This window comes from Dryobates pubescens, chromosome 10 (genome assembly GCF_014839835.1).
Source record: "Dryobates pubescens isolate bDryPub1 chromosome 10, bDryPub1.pri, whole genome shotgun sequence".
NCBI classification, from domain to species: Eukaryota; Metazoa; Chordata; class Aves; order Piciformes; family Picidae; genus Dryobates; species Dryobates pubescens.
This window is the reverse complement of record NC_071621.1, coordinates 17,829,368-17,847,074: the sequence shown is the minus strand read 5'-3', so window position 1 is coordinate 17,847,074 and position 17,707 is coordinate 17,829,368. Positions and strand designations below refer to the sequence as shown.

Genomic DNA, 17,707 nt, shown 5'->3' with positions numbered 1-17,707 from the left:
GAACTCTGTGACAGGAGCTGTGTCACTCCAACCAAGCAGGAGATCACGGAACCCCAGACTGGTTTAGCTTGGAAGAGACCTTAAAGATCATCCAGTCCCAACCCCCTGCCATGGACAGAGGCATCTCCTACCAGACCAGGTTGCTCCAGGCCTCATCCAGCCTGGCCTTGTACACTTTCAAGGCTTGAAGCCTCCACAGCTCCTTTGGGTAACCTGTCCCAGTGCCTCACCACCCTCATGGGCAGGAATTTCCTCCTCATGTCCACCTCAATCCAGCTTCATCCTGTCTGAAGCCATCATCCCTCACCCTGTCACTCCAGGTCTTTGTATAAAGTCCCTCTCCAGCTCTCCTGGAGGCCAATTCCAGTCTTGCAAGGAAGGCCACATGAAGGTCTCCCTGGAGCCTTCTCCAGTCTGAACACCTCCAACTCTCCCAGCCCTGCCTCAGCTGGTCCCTGTCTGTGCTGAGGACTACAGAGTTGCCCTAGCACTGCAGGGCAGGGGGGTCTCAGCAGAATGTAGCAGAGGGGCAGAATTCCCTCCGCCCCGCTGCACACCCTCAGGGGACCAGCCCAGGGCAGGGATGGCTGTGAGCTGGCAATGCTCAATGCCTGCTTGTTCTGAGCTTCTCCTCACCCATCAGCCCCAAGTCCTTGTCAGCTCTGCTCTCCATCCATTCTCCACCCAGTCTGGATTTGTGCTTGGGATTGCCCCAACCCAGCTGCAAGACCTGGCCCTTGGCCTTGCTGAACCTCATGAGCATGGGCCCAGCTCTCCAGCCTGCCCAGGTCCCTCTGGATGGATCCCTTCAACATAGTTCAGTGTCACTGGCAAACATGTTGAGGGTGCCTCTGTCCCACTGTGCACATCTCCAAGATGACACTGGCACACTGACCATCACTCTTTGAGTGCCATCATCAAAAGAGATGCAGAAGACCTCTTCCAGAGCCAGGTTCAAAGCCACCTACTCAGGTTCCAGACAGCAGCTGAGCACTGGCACCATCTCCTCTTGTCCAGGGGATGAATGTGGAGCTGCAAGGCTCTGTTTGCCAGGTGCAATCCTCTGGCAGCTCCTCCTCTGTGCTTTATGGATCTCAGGGTCATTCCAAATGGCAGAGGGACACGTGGGACCTTCCCACAAAAAGCTTGCTCCTGTCCTAGGAGAGCTGTCCCCTCCCTCCCCAGCCATGGCTGCTCCTAGCAGGTGCCTTCAGTTATTTTTACCCCAGCTCCGAGGCAGGAAGCCCTCTCTTGCTGAGCAGATCCGGGTTTTGGAGCAGGAGAACATCCTCAGAGGATTTCCTGTTTGGGACTCTGCAGCCCAGCTCCAGTTCCAGCAGTGGATGCCTGGAAGCAGCTCGGTCCTGCCAGGCTGCCTGCCAAGGCTGCTGGGGTTCAGGAGCAAGATGCCATCGAGCAGGAAGGTGCTGAACCACATCCCACCTACTGCGGGCCAGGGTGGGGACATGCAGAGTCCACTCCAGGTGAGGGTGGCATGGCTGCAGGGCCAGGGTCGTGGCAGAAGAGCAAGGTGAGACAGAGCAGGACATCCACTGCACTGCAGAGAGCTTCCTGTGCTGTCTCCTAGCTAAGCCCTGGCACTGCTGGCCCCGTTTGCCATCTTTCACCCCCTCCTGCATCACTGGAGCTTCTGAAGGTCTCCAAAGCGCTGATGACAGCACTGATGACTCCACAGAACTTGCTCACCTTTGAATTCATTCCCTTCTCCGTGCTCTGGTCTATGTATCTTTGATAGTTCTGTCACAAGGCATGGCACAGCTGGCAGCCTTGCAGTCCTGCCCCAGCCTCTTCTACTGCCAGTAGCCTTCTCTGGAACTCTGCTGGGGGACAACGAGTTGCCATGAGCCAGTAATGTGCCCTCACGATGTCATTGTCCTCTTTCCATTTCCCTCATTTGTCTCCTTTCCAGAGGGGGCGACTAAACTGGTCCACCCCTGAAGTCATCTGGACCTTTAACACCCTTGCTCCCCACTTCAGAATTTTTCCCTGCCTTCCTGTGACCTTCTTCAGGCAGATGGAGGAGGAAATGGACAGAATTCGTGACAGCCTGTGATGTGCTGCCAGGGTCAGAAGGGTCTGGGTTCTCCAGGGTAGATCAGGAGAAGATCAGGGCATGTGGCATTTGGGAAGGGATGGAGACAAGAAACCTTGAAGGGTTCCTTCGTTGTGAAGTTAGTCATCCATGTCTTCCACTTGAGATGGTTGTCACTGATGGAAGAGCTGAGATGCTCCTGGATGAAGCAGAGCTGTGGCCTTGTAGGATGTGATCCTGGTCACAGACCCTCAGAGCCAGTGGCCAGCAGCAAACTGAGGAGCAGAAGAAAGCCTCAGTGGTGATAACTGGCCTGGAGGCTGGGTGGCCCCAGCCAGCCCCACCAGTGCTGCTGTGACCTGGTCAAGCAGAGAACAATCCGTGGCCAGGCTGGGCCAGGGAGCTGCTGGTGGGGAAGCGCAGCCAGCTGCTGGCCAGAGGCCTGGCTTGTCCCAGTAGGGACTGGTGGGGGCCCTGTCCCAATGGACGAGCTTCCCTCCAGCCTGGGCGGCAGAGCCCTGCTGGGTCAGGGCGGTGGCAGGTCCCCTGCTGGGGCTTTGGGCTGGGGAAGGGGCTGTGCCCAGAGCACGGGGCGGGGTGGGGGGGGGCTGTGCCTCTGTATGACTTACACGTCCCCAGTGCCCCCACCACCTTCCCAGTGTCGCCCCCAGCCCCCTCCATCCCCGCTCTGCCCTCTCCTTGCCGAATCCCAGCGCCCTCCTGCCTCTTCCCGTCTCCTAGTGCTCCCGGTGCCACCGGTGTCCGTTCTATCTTCTTCCCCCCGCGCGGCCCTTGCTCCCCCGATGCTCCCCACTCCGCTCCTGCCCCTCCGTGCCCCTGCGTGCCCGCTGTCCCGCCGCTCCCTGTCCCTTCTTCCCGCCGCCCCGGCTCCCCGGAGCCCATCCCGTGGCCGCGCTCGGCCGGCGCGCTCCGGTGCCGGGGCGGGGATGGGGGCGGCGGGGGGAGCGGGGGGTTGCGGGAGGCGGCGCTGGGTCGGGTTTCAGCCGGAGCCTCCGCGCCGAGCCAGCGCCGACCCGCCGCCGCCTGCCGCCGGGCTCCGCGGGGCGACCGGGACGGCCGCGGCACCGGGGGGCGGCACCGAGGCACCGAGAGGCGGCACCGAGGCACCGGGGCGACCGCGGCATAGGAGGGCAGCGGAGCGCCGTGGGGTGCCGGGGCGGTCAGCGGTACGGGAGCGGCCAGCGACACCGGAGCACCGGGGGATACCGGAGCACGGCGGCACCGGGGCGGCTGGCGGCACCGGAGCACCGCAGCACCGAAGCGGCTGCGGGACGTCTCGGCGGGGCCGGACGCTGCGGGATGTGAGCGGCGGCGGCGCGGACGCGCGGTGTAAGTGCCCGCACCGGGACAGAGCCGTCCCGGCTGCCCGCGCCCCGTGCTCCGCAGAGCGGCATCGCCGCGGGCCCACCGGCACCGGCACCGGGCGCTTTGTTCTGCCGCCGCTGCGCAGACAATGGCCCGGGGGGGGCCGGGGGGAGGGGGCGGGCGGCGGCGCAGCACCGGGGATCCGCGGCCGGACCGGGGCTGGCGGCAGCCAGGCGGGACGGGGCGGGAGCAAGACCCGCTGCTGGGACACCGGGAGGGGTCTGCCGGTCCGAGCGGAGCGGAACCGGAGCTGGCAGCGCTCGGGAGCCGCGGCTGCACCGGGCGGGACGGCCGGGAGCGCCCGGGACGGCGCTGTGCGGGCAGGGCGGGGTGCCCCCCGAGCCGGGGGTCCCGGGATGGGTGGGGAACCCCCAGAGCGGCGGGTCCTACAGAACCGAGGGGCCCCAGAGGAGGGGAGCCTCAGGATGGGTGGGGAGCCCCCAGAACCAGACGGCCCCCGGAGACAGTAAGCCCCAAAAGCCAGGGAACACCCGGGGACACCAGGTCCCAGGATGGGGCCCTAAACCCTAGCCCCCAGAACCAGGGGTCCCCAAGATCCAGAGACCCCCAGAACCAGAAGTTCTGCACAACCAGGAGTCCCCCAGAACAGAAGAGCCCCAAGATGGGTGGAGAGACACCAGAGCTAAGGGTCCCCCAGAACCATGGAGCCTCCAGAGCCAGGGGTTCCCCATAGCAGGGGAGACCCCAGAGCTGGGGAGCCCTGGAATGGGTGGAGAGCCCCCAGAACCAGAGAGCTCCCAAAGCAGTGGAGACCCCAGAGCAGGGGAGTCCCAGCATGGGTGGAGAGCCCCCAGAGCCAGAGATCCCCCAGAGGTGGGGGTCCAGGCTGCCCGGGAGCTCTGGCAGCAGTGGGCAGGAGCAGCCCTGGCCTGGCAGCACCTCCAGGCACACAGCAGGGCCAGGCTGGTGGGGCCTTGGTGTGGGCCAGGTCTGTGGGAGCTGGCAGATGCCTGAAGAAATTTGGTGAGCGCTTCCTCTGTGGGAAGTGTTCAGTCAGGATGGCCTGCAGGGAGTCCTGGTGTGGCACAGCACAGGGATGTACTGGGATGAACTGGGATGCAGAGCTGGGCACTGCCCAGAGCTGGCATCAGGGGGATGTGAGGCTGGGTGAGAGCGAGCCACAGGGTGCTGGTCCTGAAAGGCCAGGTCAGAGGCGGCCCAGGAGTCCTGGAAATGGCCTTATGTGGTGGCAGACCAAGCAGTGCCTGGTCATCCCAAGGCTGCCCTGCAGGCAGAGCCTCTGAAGCTCCTGGGGGGGACATCTCTGGATGCAGACAAGAAAACCACATCCCAGGTCAGTGCCTGGTGCTCAGCAGAGATCGAAGGGGTCTGGGTCCCTCCTCATCTGGACGGAGCCCCAGCAGCACCATTCCGTGAGTCAGGGCCTCATGTGAGTGCTGGGGATGGCATCAGCAGCATCTGCAGCTTTGATGGAGCTCACACAGAGAGCCTCCCACATCTGTTTGTGGCATGCACAGGGGGTGCCTCTTCCCAGCCTCGCTGCTGGGGCCGCTGTGGCTCCGCTTCCCCTCCCTGATGCTGCCCCTAGCAAGGGGAGGAATGCGGGGGTCTGTCAGCCCCTATCTCTTATCTGCTGAGCGTGGGCTGGGCTCTCCTGCTGCCCTGCAGGCAGCCCTGGGCTGGCAGATGCTGCTGTGCGTGTGGCTGGCTCCACTGTAGCTGCCCTCCTGGGCCACCTCCTGGTGCTGGCCCTGGCCCCAGCGCCCCCCGGGACAGACTCTGCTGCCAGCAGCTCCTCGGCTCCGGCTGCCGTGTTCCACCGGGGAGCTGTGCCCGCGGCTGGGAGGGAGCAGGGGAGCCTGGCTCACATTCCAGGGCCCAGCCCGGACCAGTCCGGCCAGCCCTGAGCGCTGGGAGCTGCTAATTGGAAGCAGCTGCTCAGATGTGGTGACTCCACATCCACCGAGGTCACCGCTGCTGCCTCTGCCCCCCGCGCCGGCACGGAGCGCGGCTCGTGCCACGGACACCCTGCCCGGCCCGGGCTGTGCCTGATGGCAGCCCCACGGCCTGCTGGCGGTGTCTAGGCTCTGGAACTGCCCTGGGTGCCCAGTGAGAGCAGGGAGGGAGAAGCTGACGCAGCCTGTCCACACCAGCTGCCCACTCAAGGACACCAGTTTCTGTCTCTGGCTCTCTTGAGAGCTCTGAGCTGCTCCTCAAGCTCCCTGGATTCATGCTCCCCTCCTTGCCTCCAGCCCATGGAGCCCTCTCTGCACTCCCTTTTGCTTTCCAAGAGCCACATCATAAATCAGCCCAGGGGGATGTCCCCAGAAAGATGGGTTTTTTCCCCATATCTGTGCCCTGATCTGTTCCAGGTGCTACCCAAGACCTTCCAGCTTCATCCTGTCCTCAGCCACTGGGATTGGCCAGGGAGCCTCATCTCTCTCCCTGATTTTCTACTCCTTTTTGATCAGTGTTGGTCTAAGCCTTGCCAAGGCTTCAGACCCTCTGCCCCATGGCTCCATGACCTGAGCAGTTGGTGACATTTAGGATGGGGCAGTTCTATCACAGAGGGAAACCTGGGCCTTGTTCCCCGGCACTGCATGTTCTGGATCCATGAGGCTGCCCCTCCAGCTGGGGAGCTTCCACAGACTCACAGAAGGGACCCCAAGGACCACCTGGTCCAACCTTTGTAGGGCATGGTGTAGATGAGATGAGCTGGCCCAGCACCTTGTCAAGCTGAGTCTTATAACTGTCCCATAAAGAGGAATTCTCTGCTTCCCTTGGGAGATGATTCCAATGTCCAAGCATTCTCATGGGGAAACATTTTCTTCTGGAGTCCAATGGGAATCTCATGAGCAGTAACTTGTCCCCATCCCCCTTTGTCTTTGCCATGTGGCTCCTTGTAAAAAAGAGAGGCTCTAGTGCTGGAGGTTTCACCCCCTCCAGCAGAGAGGGACCTGGCTGGGCCCACAGTGGGTGCAGGTCAGTCAGTGGTTAGTGCTAGCAGCACCCGGGTGAAAGTGTCTTCTCTGGTTTCTGCTCCTGGTGGGTGGTGAGCATCCACACTTGCTAGGTGCAAGCAGGGTGTGAGGATTTGCTGGCTGTGGACCTCAGACACCAGGTGCCTGCTGAGCAAACAAACACCTCCTTAGATGTAAAACTTTAATCTCCTTCTGTCGCTGGAGCAGGATTTCCACAGGGAAGAGCAGCCCAGGCATCTGGCCCCTGGAGTCACCCTGCGGCCCCTGGAAGGGCTGGCTCGCTGTAGGGTTCCGGGGGGGGTGTGCTGACACCCTTCAGCCCCCAAGCCGGGGAGGTTCTGCCCTCCTGCTCTGCCACAGCAGTTCCTGAGTGGCTGTGGGACCTCAGCAAATGCTTTCAAGAGAGGCCAAGAGTGAGCTCATGCAGCTGCCATCCCTTCAGACCGCTGAGCCCAGCGGAGCTCCAGCGTTCGCAGGCAGGGTGGGCAGCCCCGGGCAGGGTGGGCAGCTCTGCAGGCAGCGGGAGTGTACCCGGAGTGCCCAGCGTGTCCAGTGTGCCCCTGTCGCAGCCAGCCGCTCCCCCAACCGGCCCTCCCCGCTGCAGTGAGATGCGGCCTCGGCAGGGGGAAATGGCGTGAAGGAGCCGGAGCCAGGAGCAGCGGAGGAGACAAAGGAGCAGAGGAGGGAGTGGGAGCGGCAGGAGCCGAGCAGCAGCTGCCGCTGCCGAGGGAGCCGCCGCATTCCCACCGCCCCGCTCCGCCCGCCATGGCACCGGGCACCCGCGGGCCTCTGTGCCAGGGCCAACAATGGGTTCTGGCCGGGGCTTTCCCGGCGCTGGGGACAGCCTCTTCCCCGCTGATTTATCGTGCCCTGGATGCCAGCCCGCTCCAGCCCTGCCCCCTCATGGGTTGGCACTGCAGGGGGCTTGGCATCCACATCTTTGTAGTCCCCCAGGGAAGGCTGCTGGGCAGGGCTAAGGGTCTCTGCACGATCACCTCTGAGCCCCCCCTCCCCCAGTCTGAGAGCAGCTCTTCCAAGGTGAGGAGGTGCTGGACTGGGCTGTGTCTAAAGCCCTCTGTCCCCTCGGGAAGCAGGGGGCTGCTCAAGGGCAGAACCTGCTGCTGTGGGTAGCTGGCTCTGGTGCCACCAGGAGGATGGGTGGCTGGGGACAAGGCTGGGCCATGTAGGACACTACCTGGTGATGGGGCACTCACTGCCAGCTTCAGCACATGACTGGTGTCACCTGCCTGGCTTACTCTGGGTGCTGTATCAGCCCTTTGTGCTGGGCACCCTCTGCCCTGGCACATGGACACCTTCACTCCCTGTGTGGGGAAAGTGGCTCAGAGCTGTTGGGCAGCAGGTCCATGGCCAGCTTCCCTCTGCAGGGTTTGCTTTCTGTCCTCCCTTCACTGCTCCTTCCTAACCAGCCTCCCCTGGTCCGCATTCCGTGCAGGATTAGAGCTCTCTGCGAGGGAGCCCCGGCCCCAGCCACCCCCTGCTCTGCCTGCCAGTGGCCATGGAGCCGTGGAGGGGTTCAGCCATGCTGCTGCTGGAGCTGCTCATTCTCGGGGGCCTGAGAGCAGGGAAGGGCTCTGCCGTCCTGGGCACCCTGGATCTACAAATAGATGAGGAGCAGCCAGCTGGCACCATCATCGGGGATATCAGCGCCGGGCTGCCTCCTGGGACCAGCGCCTACATGTACTTCATCTCGGCACAGGAGGGCAGTGGGGTCAGCACCGACCTGGGCATCGATGAGAACACTGGCATCATCACCACGGCCCGTGTGCTGGACCGGGAGGCACGGGACCACTACAGCTTCATTGCGGTCACCCCGGAGGGCATCACGGTGGAGGTGAACATCCAAGTGAACGACATCAATGACCACGCTCCAGCCTTCCCCAAGGGGCACAGCACCTTCCAGATCCCAGAGCACACCCCCCTTGGCAGCAGGTTCCCCTTGGACCCTGCCTTCGACGCTGACAGTGGCCTGCTCAACACGCAGGGCTACGTCATCAAGGGCGGCAATGTGGGGCAGGCCTTCCGCCTGGAGACGCGCCGGGGACCCAACGGGGTCCTCTTCCTGGACCTGGTGGTCAGCAACGTCCTGGATCGGGAGAACCGCTCATCCTACTCGCTGCTGCTGGAAGCCTACGATGGTGGCTCCCCACCCCGCAGCACCCAGATGACACTGGATGTGTCCATCCAGGACATCAATGACAACGCTCCCAGCTTCAACCAGAGCCGCTATCACACCCTCATCTCAGAGAACCTGAAACCAGGCAGCAGCATCCTGCAGGTCTTCGCCTCCGATGCGGACGAAGGGGACAACGGGGCCGTGGTTTATGAGATCAACCGTCGGCAGAGTGACCCCGACCAGTACTTCACCATCGATTCCCGGACCGGAGTCATCAAGCTTAACAAGGGTCTGGACTATGAGGTGAGGAAGGTGCATGAGCTGGTGGTGCAGGCGAGGGACAAGGCTGTCCATCCCGAGGTCACCACGGCCTTTGTTACTATCCACGTGCGGGACTACAACGACAACCAGCCCACCATGACCATCATCTTCCTGAGCGAGGATGGCTCCCCACAGATCTCCGAGGGCGCCCAGCCAGGCCAGTACGTGGCACGCATCTCCGTCTCCGACCCGGACTACGGCGAGTACTCCAATGTCAACGTCACGCTGGAGGGGGGCGACGGCAAGTTTGCCCTCACCACCAAGGACAACATCATCTATCTGATCTGCGTGGACCAGCTCCTGGATCGTGAGGAACGAGACTCCTACGACCTGCGGGTGACAGCTACTGACTCGGGGACGCCGCCGCTGCGCGCAGAGTCGGCCTTTGTGCTGCAGGTGGTGGACGTCAATGACAACCCCCCGCTCTTCGACCAGCAGGAGTACAGGCAGAGCATCCCCGAGGTTGTGTACCCAGGCAGCTTCGTGCTGCAGGTGACAGCTCGCGACAAGGACCAGGGCCCCAACGGGGAGGTGCGGTACAGCATCGTGCAGGGCCGCGATGCCCACTCCAGCTGGTTTGCCATAGACCCTGCCACAGGCATCATCACCACCGCTGCCCCGCTGGACTATGAGAAGGACCCTCAGCCCCAGCTGACCGTGCTGGCCACAGACCGGGGCAGCCCTGCCCTCTCCTCCTCAGCTGTGGTCCACGTGGTGCTGCAGGATGTCAACGACAATGAGCCAGTCTTCAGGAGCAACTTCTACAATGTGTCCCTGAAGGAGAACACCCCTGTTGGGACCTGCTTCCTACAGGTAGGTGCAGCTAAGCTGGAGGGGGACATGGACAGAGCTGGGAGAGCTTGGGGGTGGGGGACCTGCACTGGAGGATGTGGTGCAGTTATGCTGCAGATGGGCAGTGTCTGTGATGCAGTTGTAATAGTGCACTGGGCAGTTGCCATGGTGCACCTATTATGGTACAGTGGACAGTGGCCATGGGGCAGCTGTCATGATGCAGTGGACAGTGGCTATGAGGCAGCTGTCATGGTGCAGTAGACAGTGGCCATGGTGCAGTTGTTTTGGTGCAGATGGGCAGTGGCCATGATGCAGTGGACAGTGGCCATGGTGCACCTATCATGGTTCAGTGGGCAGTGGCCGTGGGGCAGTTGTCATGGTGCAGATGGGCAGTGGCTGTGATGCAGTTGTAATAGTACAGTGGGCAGTGGCCATGGGGCAGCAGCCATGGTACAGTGGACAGTGGCCATGGGGCAGCTGTCATAGTGCAGTGGACGGTGGCCATGGTGGAGTTGTCGTGGTGCAGTGGGCAGTGGCCATGGTGCAGTGGATGGCAGCCATGGGGGAGCTGTTGTGGTGCAGTGGGCAGTGGCCATGGTGCAGTGGATGGCAGCCATGGGGCAGCTGTCATAGCACAGTGGACATGGGCTGCAGCAGGAACCCTTGGAGCAGAGCTCCCCATGCTCTGGGTGAGCCAGAGATGGGGCAGGACACTGCTATACCCTCTGCGTGCCAGTGCTGGGTGGCACCATGATGCCATGGGCACATTCTGAGGTTGCCCTTTTTGCACAGCATGGTGTTGGCCTCAGCTGAGACTGGGGCCTGGGGTGCCAGGCCGTGCTCAAGCCAGTGCAGGGCTGATGTGCCAGCAGGACACTCAAAGTGGTGCTTGGGTGAGACCTCCAGGAAGCTGCTGCCTCCCCTCTCCCCCCGTGAGGTCATTAGCCTGAGCTCCTCGGCGCTCGTCAGGCTGGTTGTGAACAGCAGCATTAATTATGCCCAATTAGCTTAGGCCTATTCCCTTGGAAACAGCCCTGGTGGGACTGGAGCTGAGGCACGTGCTGCATCCACCTCGGTGCAGGGAGAGGTCATAGGGCCAGCTGGAGAGGTCCTGCCCCTGTGCCAGGCCCCGCAGCCCTCAGGAGGTGCCAGCGGTGATGCCATTTGTATTGGGTGTCTTTGTGTGCCAGTCACAGCCCAGCCCTGGAGAGATCAGGGCAGGGAGACATGGGGATGATGGGGAGGAACTGGTGTGGAGGGCAGCAGGGCTCTGCCAGCCAGGGCAGCTCCAGGCTGTCCACTGAGACGGGCACTGGAAGGTTGGCATCTGGGGTTGTGGGGTACTGGGGTTTCTAGGGGCTGTGAGGAGCTCTGGGGCCATGCAGGGAGCAGTGCCCATGGCACAGGAGGAGCAGGTAGGGTGCAGTTCTGGGGCCATGAGACAAGGCAGGAGGAAGTCCTGCAACCTGGTCAGGGAGAAAGGCTCCAGGTGGGCCTGGAGGAGTGGCGCTGGCAGGGCTGGGGGTGCAGGGCTGGGCCATGGGGGGTGAGCGTGGGGCGTGTGCAGTGTGTGGCTGTGGGGAGCTGGGGAGATGGGATGGCAGTGCTGGAGAGGGGCTTGTGCCGTCGCTGAGGACAGGGGACAGGATGGAAGCACTGGCGAGGAAGAACTGGGTAGGAGAAAGGCTCCATGCCTGGAACCATTCCAGGTCAGGGTGGGCTGGGCTCTGAGCAACCTGCTCCCGTTGCAATGTCCCTGCTGAGTGCAGGGGTTGGACTGGGTGACCTTCGCTGGCCCCTTCAAGCCAAACCATTCCATGGCTCTCTGAAGGCCATGGAGAAGGGACATGGGGCAGGGCAAGGCTGGGATGGGTCAGGATGGGACAGGGATGGGGTGGCTGAAGTGTTTGGGAGCTGAGGAGGAAGGTCTGGGTGGAGCACATTTGGGTTTGGTCTAACCCTAACCCCACTGTCCCGGGGGGAGGAGAGAGGCACAGGGGCAGGACCAGGGCTGGGGACAGAGATGGAGAAGGGGCCCCGGGTGGGTTCCGGGCCCGGGGGCTGCCGCATGTGGCTGGGCGAACACGGAGGCCTCCGGCGTGCGGCTGGGCTGCGGCAGCCCCCGCAGGAAGGCCCCCGCGCCCCTTCCCTGCCTCCTGCGCGGTGCCGCTCGCCGTGCGCGGAGCCTTCTGGAAATGCAATCGGAGATGGCGGCCGAGCGGCGGCCGAGCGGCGGCCGAGCTGCGGCTGTGCGCCCGGTCGGGGCCTGCGGGGCCGTGCCGGCGGCACCGGGAGCCGGTCCCGCGGCGGGGCGGGCGCAGCGCGGGGGCTCCGCGGCGCGGGGAGGGCGCTGGCCGGGGAGGCCTTGGCCGGGGTCGGCCTTGGCTCGGCCCCGTGTTTCGCTTGGCCGCGGCGCGCCTGGGCCGGGCGCAGGTAACTCCCGCGTGGCCTCGGCACAAAGCAAACAGCTCAGGCAGCTGCTGCTGCTTCCTCTGCGCCGGGAAACGAGAGAGGATGGGAACCCAGCCTGCCCGGCTGCCGGCTCCGCACCGCTGCCGCCTCGGCGCTGCGCCGCCGCCGGAGCCGCCAGCAAGGGCAGCCGGGCACAGCCTCACCGCGCACAGCCTCAGCGGGCAGCGCCGTCCCGGGCACAGCCTCAGCGGGCAGCGCCGTCCCGGGCACAGCCTCACCAGGCAGAGACAACCCCGGGCAGTGCCCGGCTCGGAGCCCGGCCGCCTGCCGTGGCCACCCCTTGCTGTGTCACGGTGCAGAGCTGCAGAAGGGCTGGCAGTGCCCGTGGTGGCCAGCAGCACGTCCCACAGGGTCACCCGTGGCAGATGTGTGCCATGGCCCCTGATTGGCTCCATCTGTCTGAGGCACCCAAGCATCAGGGCTCATCCTGCGGTGGCAGCTGAGGGGTCTCTGCCAAGGTGTGGGTTTGATCCAGACCCAAATGATGGTCAGTGAGAGCTTCGGCCATGGGCACCCATCAGTGAGGTGTGAAGGACAGAGGGCATCCTCCAAGGCCAGCACAGGACTGAAAGGGTCCAATTCTCCATCCAGCTACTATGTTTCTAAGCAAAAAACCCTGCAGGGACCATGGCTGGGGTTGGTCGGTGCCTTCTGCTACCCGTGGGTGTGGAGTCCGTGGTGGTGGCCAGAAGGGGCTTGAAGAGCAGCTGCAGGTTTCCTGCTCCCTTGCGTGCCCTGTGCCCTCTGCTGGGGGGGTCTTGGTGCTGGCTGTAGGGGCAGAGCAGGCTGCTGGCTGGAGCTCCTGAGGAAGGAAGAGGCTCTGGTGACGCCTCCTGCATTCATGGCTGGTGTTTGGCAAGGGCCAGGTCCCACAGCAGCAGCTGTGGCACCGGCACTGAGCAAAGGCCAGGCTTGATATGGCAGAGGAGCAGCAGTGGAGCAGGAGCCTGGGGATTCAGCAAAGCACCCTAACAGAGAACAGGTTGATGACAGTCCCTGTCTGGGTGTCCTTTCTTTTCTCTGTGGCCTGAGTTGGTTTTAGATTAGCTTCAGGTTCTGGGACTGCCTTCAGATGCTGTGGTCCCATGGTATGAGGCTCCTTTCTGCTATAGATTCACTGCTGCCTTAACCTGGCTTTCTGCACCTGACTGCAGAAAGCTTCCTGGGCCTTCCTGGCTCTCCATGCCATACCCAGTCCTGTCTGTGCCCCAGCAGCTGATGCAGATCTGTGGGAGCTCCATGTCAGGAGCTCAGGCTGGTCTGACAGAGCTGTGAGCCAGGTGAAAAGATGCAACTCAGGTTCTTGCACAGCTCCAAGGTGAACGGTTTTGAACTGGGGTTTGCAAATGGCCTTTGCATCCACACACACAGCTGCTGGGCAGGAGAACCTCAGAGCCCCCAGGCTGGCACACCTCATGGGCAGCCTTACTGTGCAGTTCTGCGGGGTCTGGGCACTGCTCTGTGGTTCCAGGGGCTGGCTGTGCTGCACCCATGGTACCAGGACAGCCCCCAGGGTAGGACAAGTTGCAGGAGGTGCTGCAGGCTGCAGCAGGCCACATGCATGGTGCCACTGACAGTGCCCTGATGGACAATCCCGATGGATTTACACTATGGAGGGGGCAGCTGTGAGGGGGCACAGGGATGGGCACACATTGGGGACCAGAGCAGTGCGAGGACCAGTGCCAGGTATGTTCAGTTCTGGGCCACTCTCTCCAGGAATGACACTGAGGGGCTGGAGGTGTCCAGAGGATGTCAGGGAGGCTGGGAAGGGCCTGGAGCAGGAGGAGCAGCTGAGGGAGCTGGGGGTGTCCAGGCTGGAGGGGAGGAGGCTGAGGGAAGCCTTCATCACTCTCTGCAGCTTCCTGCAGGGAGGTTGGAGAGAGAAGGGGGCAGCCTCTGCTTCTTGGTACCAAGGGACTGGAGCAGAGGAGGTGGTGCCAAGCTGCTCTGGGGCAGGTTCAGGCTGGGTGTCAGGAAATGTTCCTGCACCGGAAGGGTTCTTAGCCCTTGGCGTGGTCTGCCCAGGGCACTGCTGCAGCCTCCACCCCCGAGGGTGTTCAAGCAGCTGTGGACCTGATGCTTAGGGACATGGTTTGGTGTTGACCCTGCAGTGCTGGGTCAAGGGTTGGACTGGATGAGCTTGGAGGCCTCTCCCAAACAAAAATATTCTGTGCCCAGAGGCCATGGTGTTGGTGTGCCCAGAGGTCATGGCTGCAGAGGTCATTGTGTGCCCAGCACCAGGGCCTTGCTGTTCACCAATTTCCAGACCCTCGCATGCTGCCAAGGCCTCCCCTGCTGGAAGGAAGCTGCCAGGCCTGGGATGCCCTGAGCTGGCAGAGTGCAGGCAGTGAGCAGCAGGCAGCGGGCTGGGGGCCACAGGCAGCGGGCTGGGGGCCATGGGCAGTGCTGGGCCACGGGCAGTGCTGGGCCATGGGAGATGCGGAGGGGGAGGCAGCGCAGCCGCTGCCGCCAGAAGAGCTGCACCGGTTCCAAATTCCTGCGAAAGTTATTTCCTGGCGCTGCCAGCAGCCTCCTCCTGGGCTTGGCACAGCAGCCAGCGCCATGATTAATTCAAGTAGCATTTCCCCTGGAGCTGCAGCAGCTTTTCCACTGCAGCCGAGAGGCCCCGGCCCCTCTCGCTGCTCTCCCCCCGTGCTCTGCTCCTCCTCCTCCAGCCCCTCGCACGCCTCCTCCTCCCTCCACGCCTTCCCCAGCCCCCCGCCGCTGCCCCTCTTCCCTCACCCCTGCTTCAGCCCTGGGCCCCTTGCAGCTCCTCTTCCTCCCTGCCCCGTGTCCACCCACAGCCCCACACCTGCGCCCGCTCCAAGGTGCCAGTTCCTGCACCTCCTGTCCTAAGCCCCCACACCATCAGCATCGCCCCCAGCATGGCCCCGCAGCCCCTTAGCATGGCCCCGGTCCCCATCCTGCAGGCTCTTCTCCCTCTGTTCTTCCCACACCCTCGGCTGCTTCCAGCTGTTGTCTCCTGGCACCCCTCAGGGCAGCTCTCTGGCCCTGCTGCCCCTCACCTGCATGGCCCTTGGGACACTGCAGGCTTGTCCTGCCCCAATGCCCTCTCCTTGTCCTGCTGCCCCAGCCTCACCCAGCTCTCACCTTGCCATGTGCCACCTCCTGGCGCAGACCTGCTCTGGGAGCAAGCTGGGAGCTGTCCCTGCTGTGTGCCCAGCTGAAACCTGGCCCAGCACCCTGCTTTGGAGCCCCTCTTGGCACCAGTGCCCTGCAGGAGGCCAGACCCTGCCACTGCCCTCCTGCATAGCTGTTGCCTCACTTGAGGCTCTCACCCTGGGCATTGCTGCTCAGAGCCTCAGCCTCCCTGCCCTGCTCAGCTGTTCAACTCCTTTGTGGTGCTCTGGGACCCTCAGTGCCCTGGGCCTTCCAGTGCCCCACAGCTCTCAGTGCCCAGTAGCTCCATGCTGCAGACCCATTTCACTCACTGGTGCCCCTCTGGGCTGTCTGAGCCTATCTCTGAGCCTTGCTCCTTGCCTTTCCATGCCTTGCTCTGCCCTGTGCCTGGAGGCACTGGTACACCCAGATGGGCAGGGATCACCCCCCAGCTCCTAAGCCTGTGCCCAGCCTCACCCACCACAGTCCTACCTCCTGCCAGTGTGTGGGGTCAAACCACTGCCCCCCAGCCACCAAAAAACACGGCTATGCCCAGTCCTGGAGCACCCCTGGAGGCTGCAGGCTGCGTTCTCCACACCTTGCTGGGCATGGCCGTGGCAGCCCTGCACCTGGCCATGCCAAGGCTGTGGTTGTGCCAGCTGTGTGCCCATCCACACCAAGACTGTGGCTGTGCCAGGCAGAGCCCTGCAGCTGTGGGTAGCCCAGAGTGCCCGTGGCTGTGCCCAGGACTCCCTGACCAGGCTCCCCACAGGGAGCTCAGGGTCTGCCCCTTGCCTCGGCCACATGTGTCAGGCGCTGGCCGGGGCCAAGCCCTGCTCCCCTGCGTCCTGCAGGGCCTGCGCACGCTGGGGGCTGGCACGGCCCCAGAGCCAGAGCCGGCTCCCGAAATAGCCGCGGCCACTGCCCGCCTGCCCTGGGCCGGGCAGCAGCGGTGCCAGGCTGGGCGGGCAGGGGCTGGCGGCGCTGGGCGGCAGGAGCTGTGCGTGGGAGCGGTGACCACACTGGCGCCAGCCTCCCCTCCGCTCCCACCCGGAGCCCTCACTCGCAGGGGCGGCAGCCCAGAGCCAGATGTTTGCCAAAGCCACAGCGCAACATCTGCACAGCAGAGCCCCAGCCAGGGCAAGGCTCCAGAGGAGTCCCTGCCTGCTGCCTGCTGCTGCTGCCTGCTGTCCACTGCTGCCCACTGCTCCTGCTGCCCACTGCCTGCTGCCCACTGCTGCTGCTGCCTGCAGCTGCTGGAGATAGGGGCACAGGGAATGTGCCTGAGCTGCCAGGACATGCTCCAGTCCTTCCCAGCACTGTGAGGGCTGGGGGGGGGCACATGAGCAGCAGAAAGGCTGGAGGGCAGCGGGTGGCTGTGCTGGGGGGGGCTCTGGTTTGTGTTTGATACCCTCTGGGTGGGTCTGTGGGAAGGGGAAGCCTTGACTCCTACAGCTGAGGAACCCATCATGGGGTTGAGGACCCCAGTATGGGGCTGAGGCTGCAGCTGAGAAACCAGCTGGCTGGCCAAGCCCAGAGAGTGGTGGTGAACGATGCCACTGCCAACTGGCAGCCAGTCACTAGTGGTAGATGAGGGGATTGGATGTGGCACTTGGAGCCATGGTTTAGTTGTCAGGAGGTGTTAGGCATTAGGTAATAGATTGGACTTGATGATCTCTGAGGTCTTTTCCAACCTGGTTGATTCTGTGATTCTATGATAAGAATGGGGCTGTGCTTCTCCATCCACCCACCCATCCATCCATCCATCCATCCACCCATCCATCCATCCACCCACCCACCCATCCATCCCTCCACCCACCCACCCATCCATCCACCCACCCATCCATCCATCCATCCATCCACCCACCCATCCATCCATCCACCCACCCACCCATCCATCCACCTACCCATCCATCCATCCATCCATCCACCTACCCATCCATCCACCCACCCACCTACCCACCCACCCACCAATCCACCTATCCATCCCTCCATCCCTCCATCCACCTCCCCACCCATCCATGCACCAGCAGATCCCAGCCCCATGCAGTTCCTTCTGCATTTCATGTCCCCTCCTGCCCTCTCTAGGCCTCTCCCTGCCCTCCTTGGCATACCTGTGGTGGCTGTGCCCAGCTGGAGCTGTCCCATGTGGACATTCTGGGGTCAGCTCCTGCCGCTGCCAGGCCTCCTGCGCTGAGCACTGCCATCTGCCAGAACTGTGCCAAGCTGAGCTTGCAGGCCCTGGCCAGTCCCATCCCCAGGCCTTGTTTGTCACACGGTTGGGCTGAGGGCATCCTCAGCTTTCCACAGTGGCACCAAACATCTGCAGTGGACATGGAGAGGCTGCCTGGTGCTACAGGTCCTGCTGGAGCTGTACCAGGGCACACTGCCCGTGCCATGGCTGCTGGGTGCCTTTGTCCCTCCCCATCCCATGCCAGGACACAGCCACAGTGCTGCCAGCCACCA

General features: G+C 63.3%; 1 protein-coding gene across 1 annotated transcript in view; it reads left to right on the top strand.

Moving 5' to 3' along the window:
• The first annotated feature begins 3,113 nt into the window (after positions 1 to 3,113).
• The window catches only part of DCHS1 (dachsous cadherin-related 1), a 48,379-nt gene continuing 33,785 nt past the window's right edge, over positions 3,114 to 17,707 (top strand). Inside the window, exons 1-2 of the mRNA XM_054164576.1 lie at positions 3,114 to 3,403; positions 7,856 to 9,670. Coding sequence (XP_054020551.1) covers positions 7,919 to 9,670 — 1,752 coding nt within the window. The 5' untranslated portion in view covers positions 3,114 to 3,403; positions 7,856 to 7,918. The remainder of the gene's footprint in view (positions 3,404 to 7,855; positions 9,671 to 17,707) is intronic.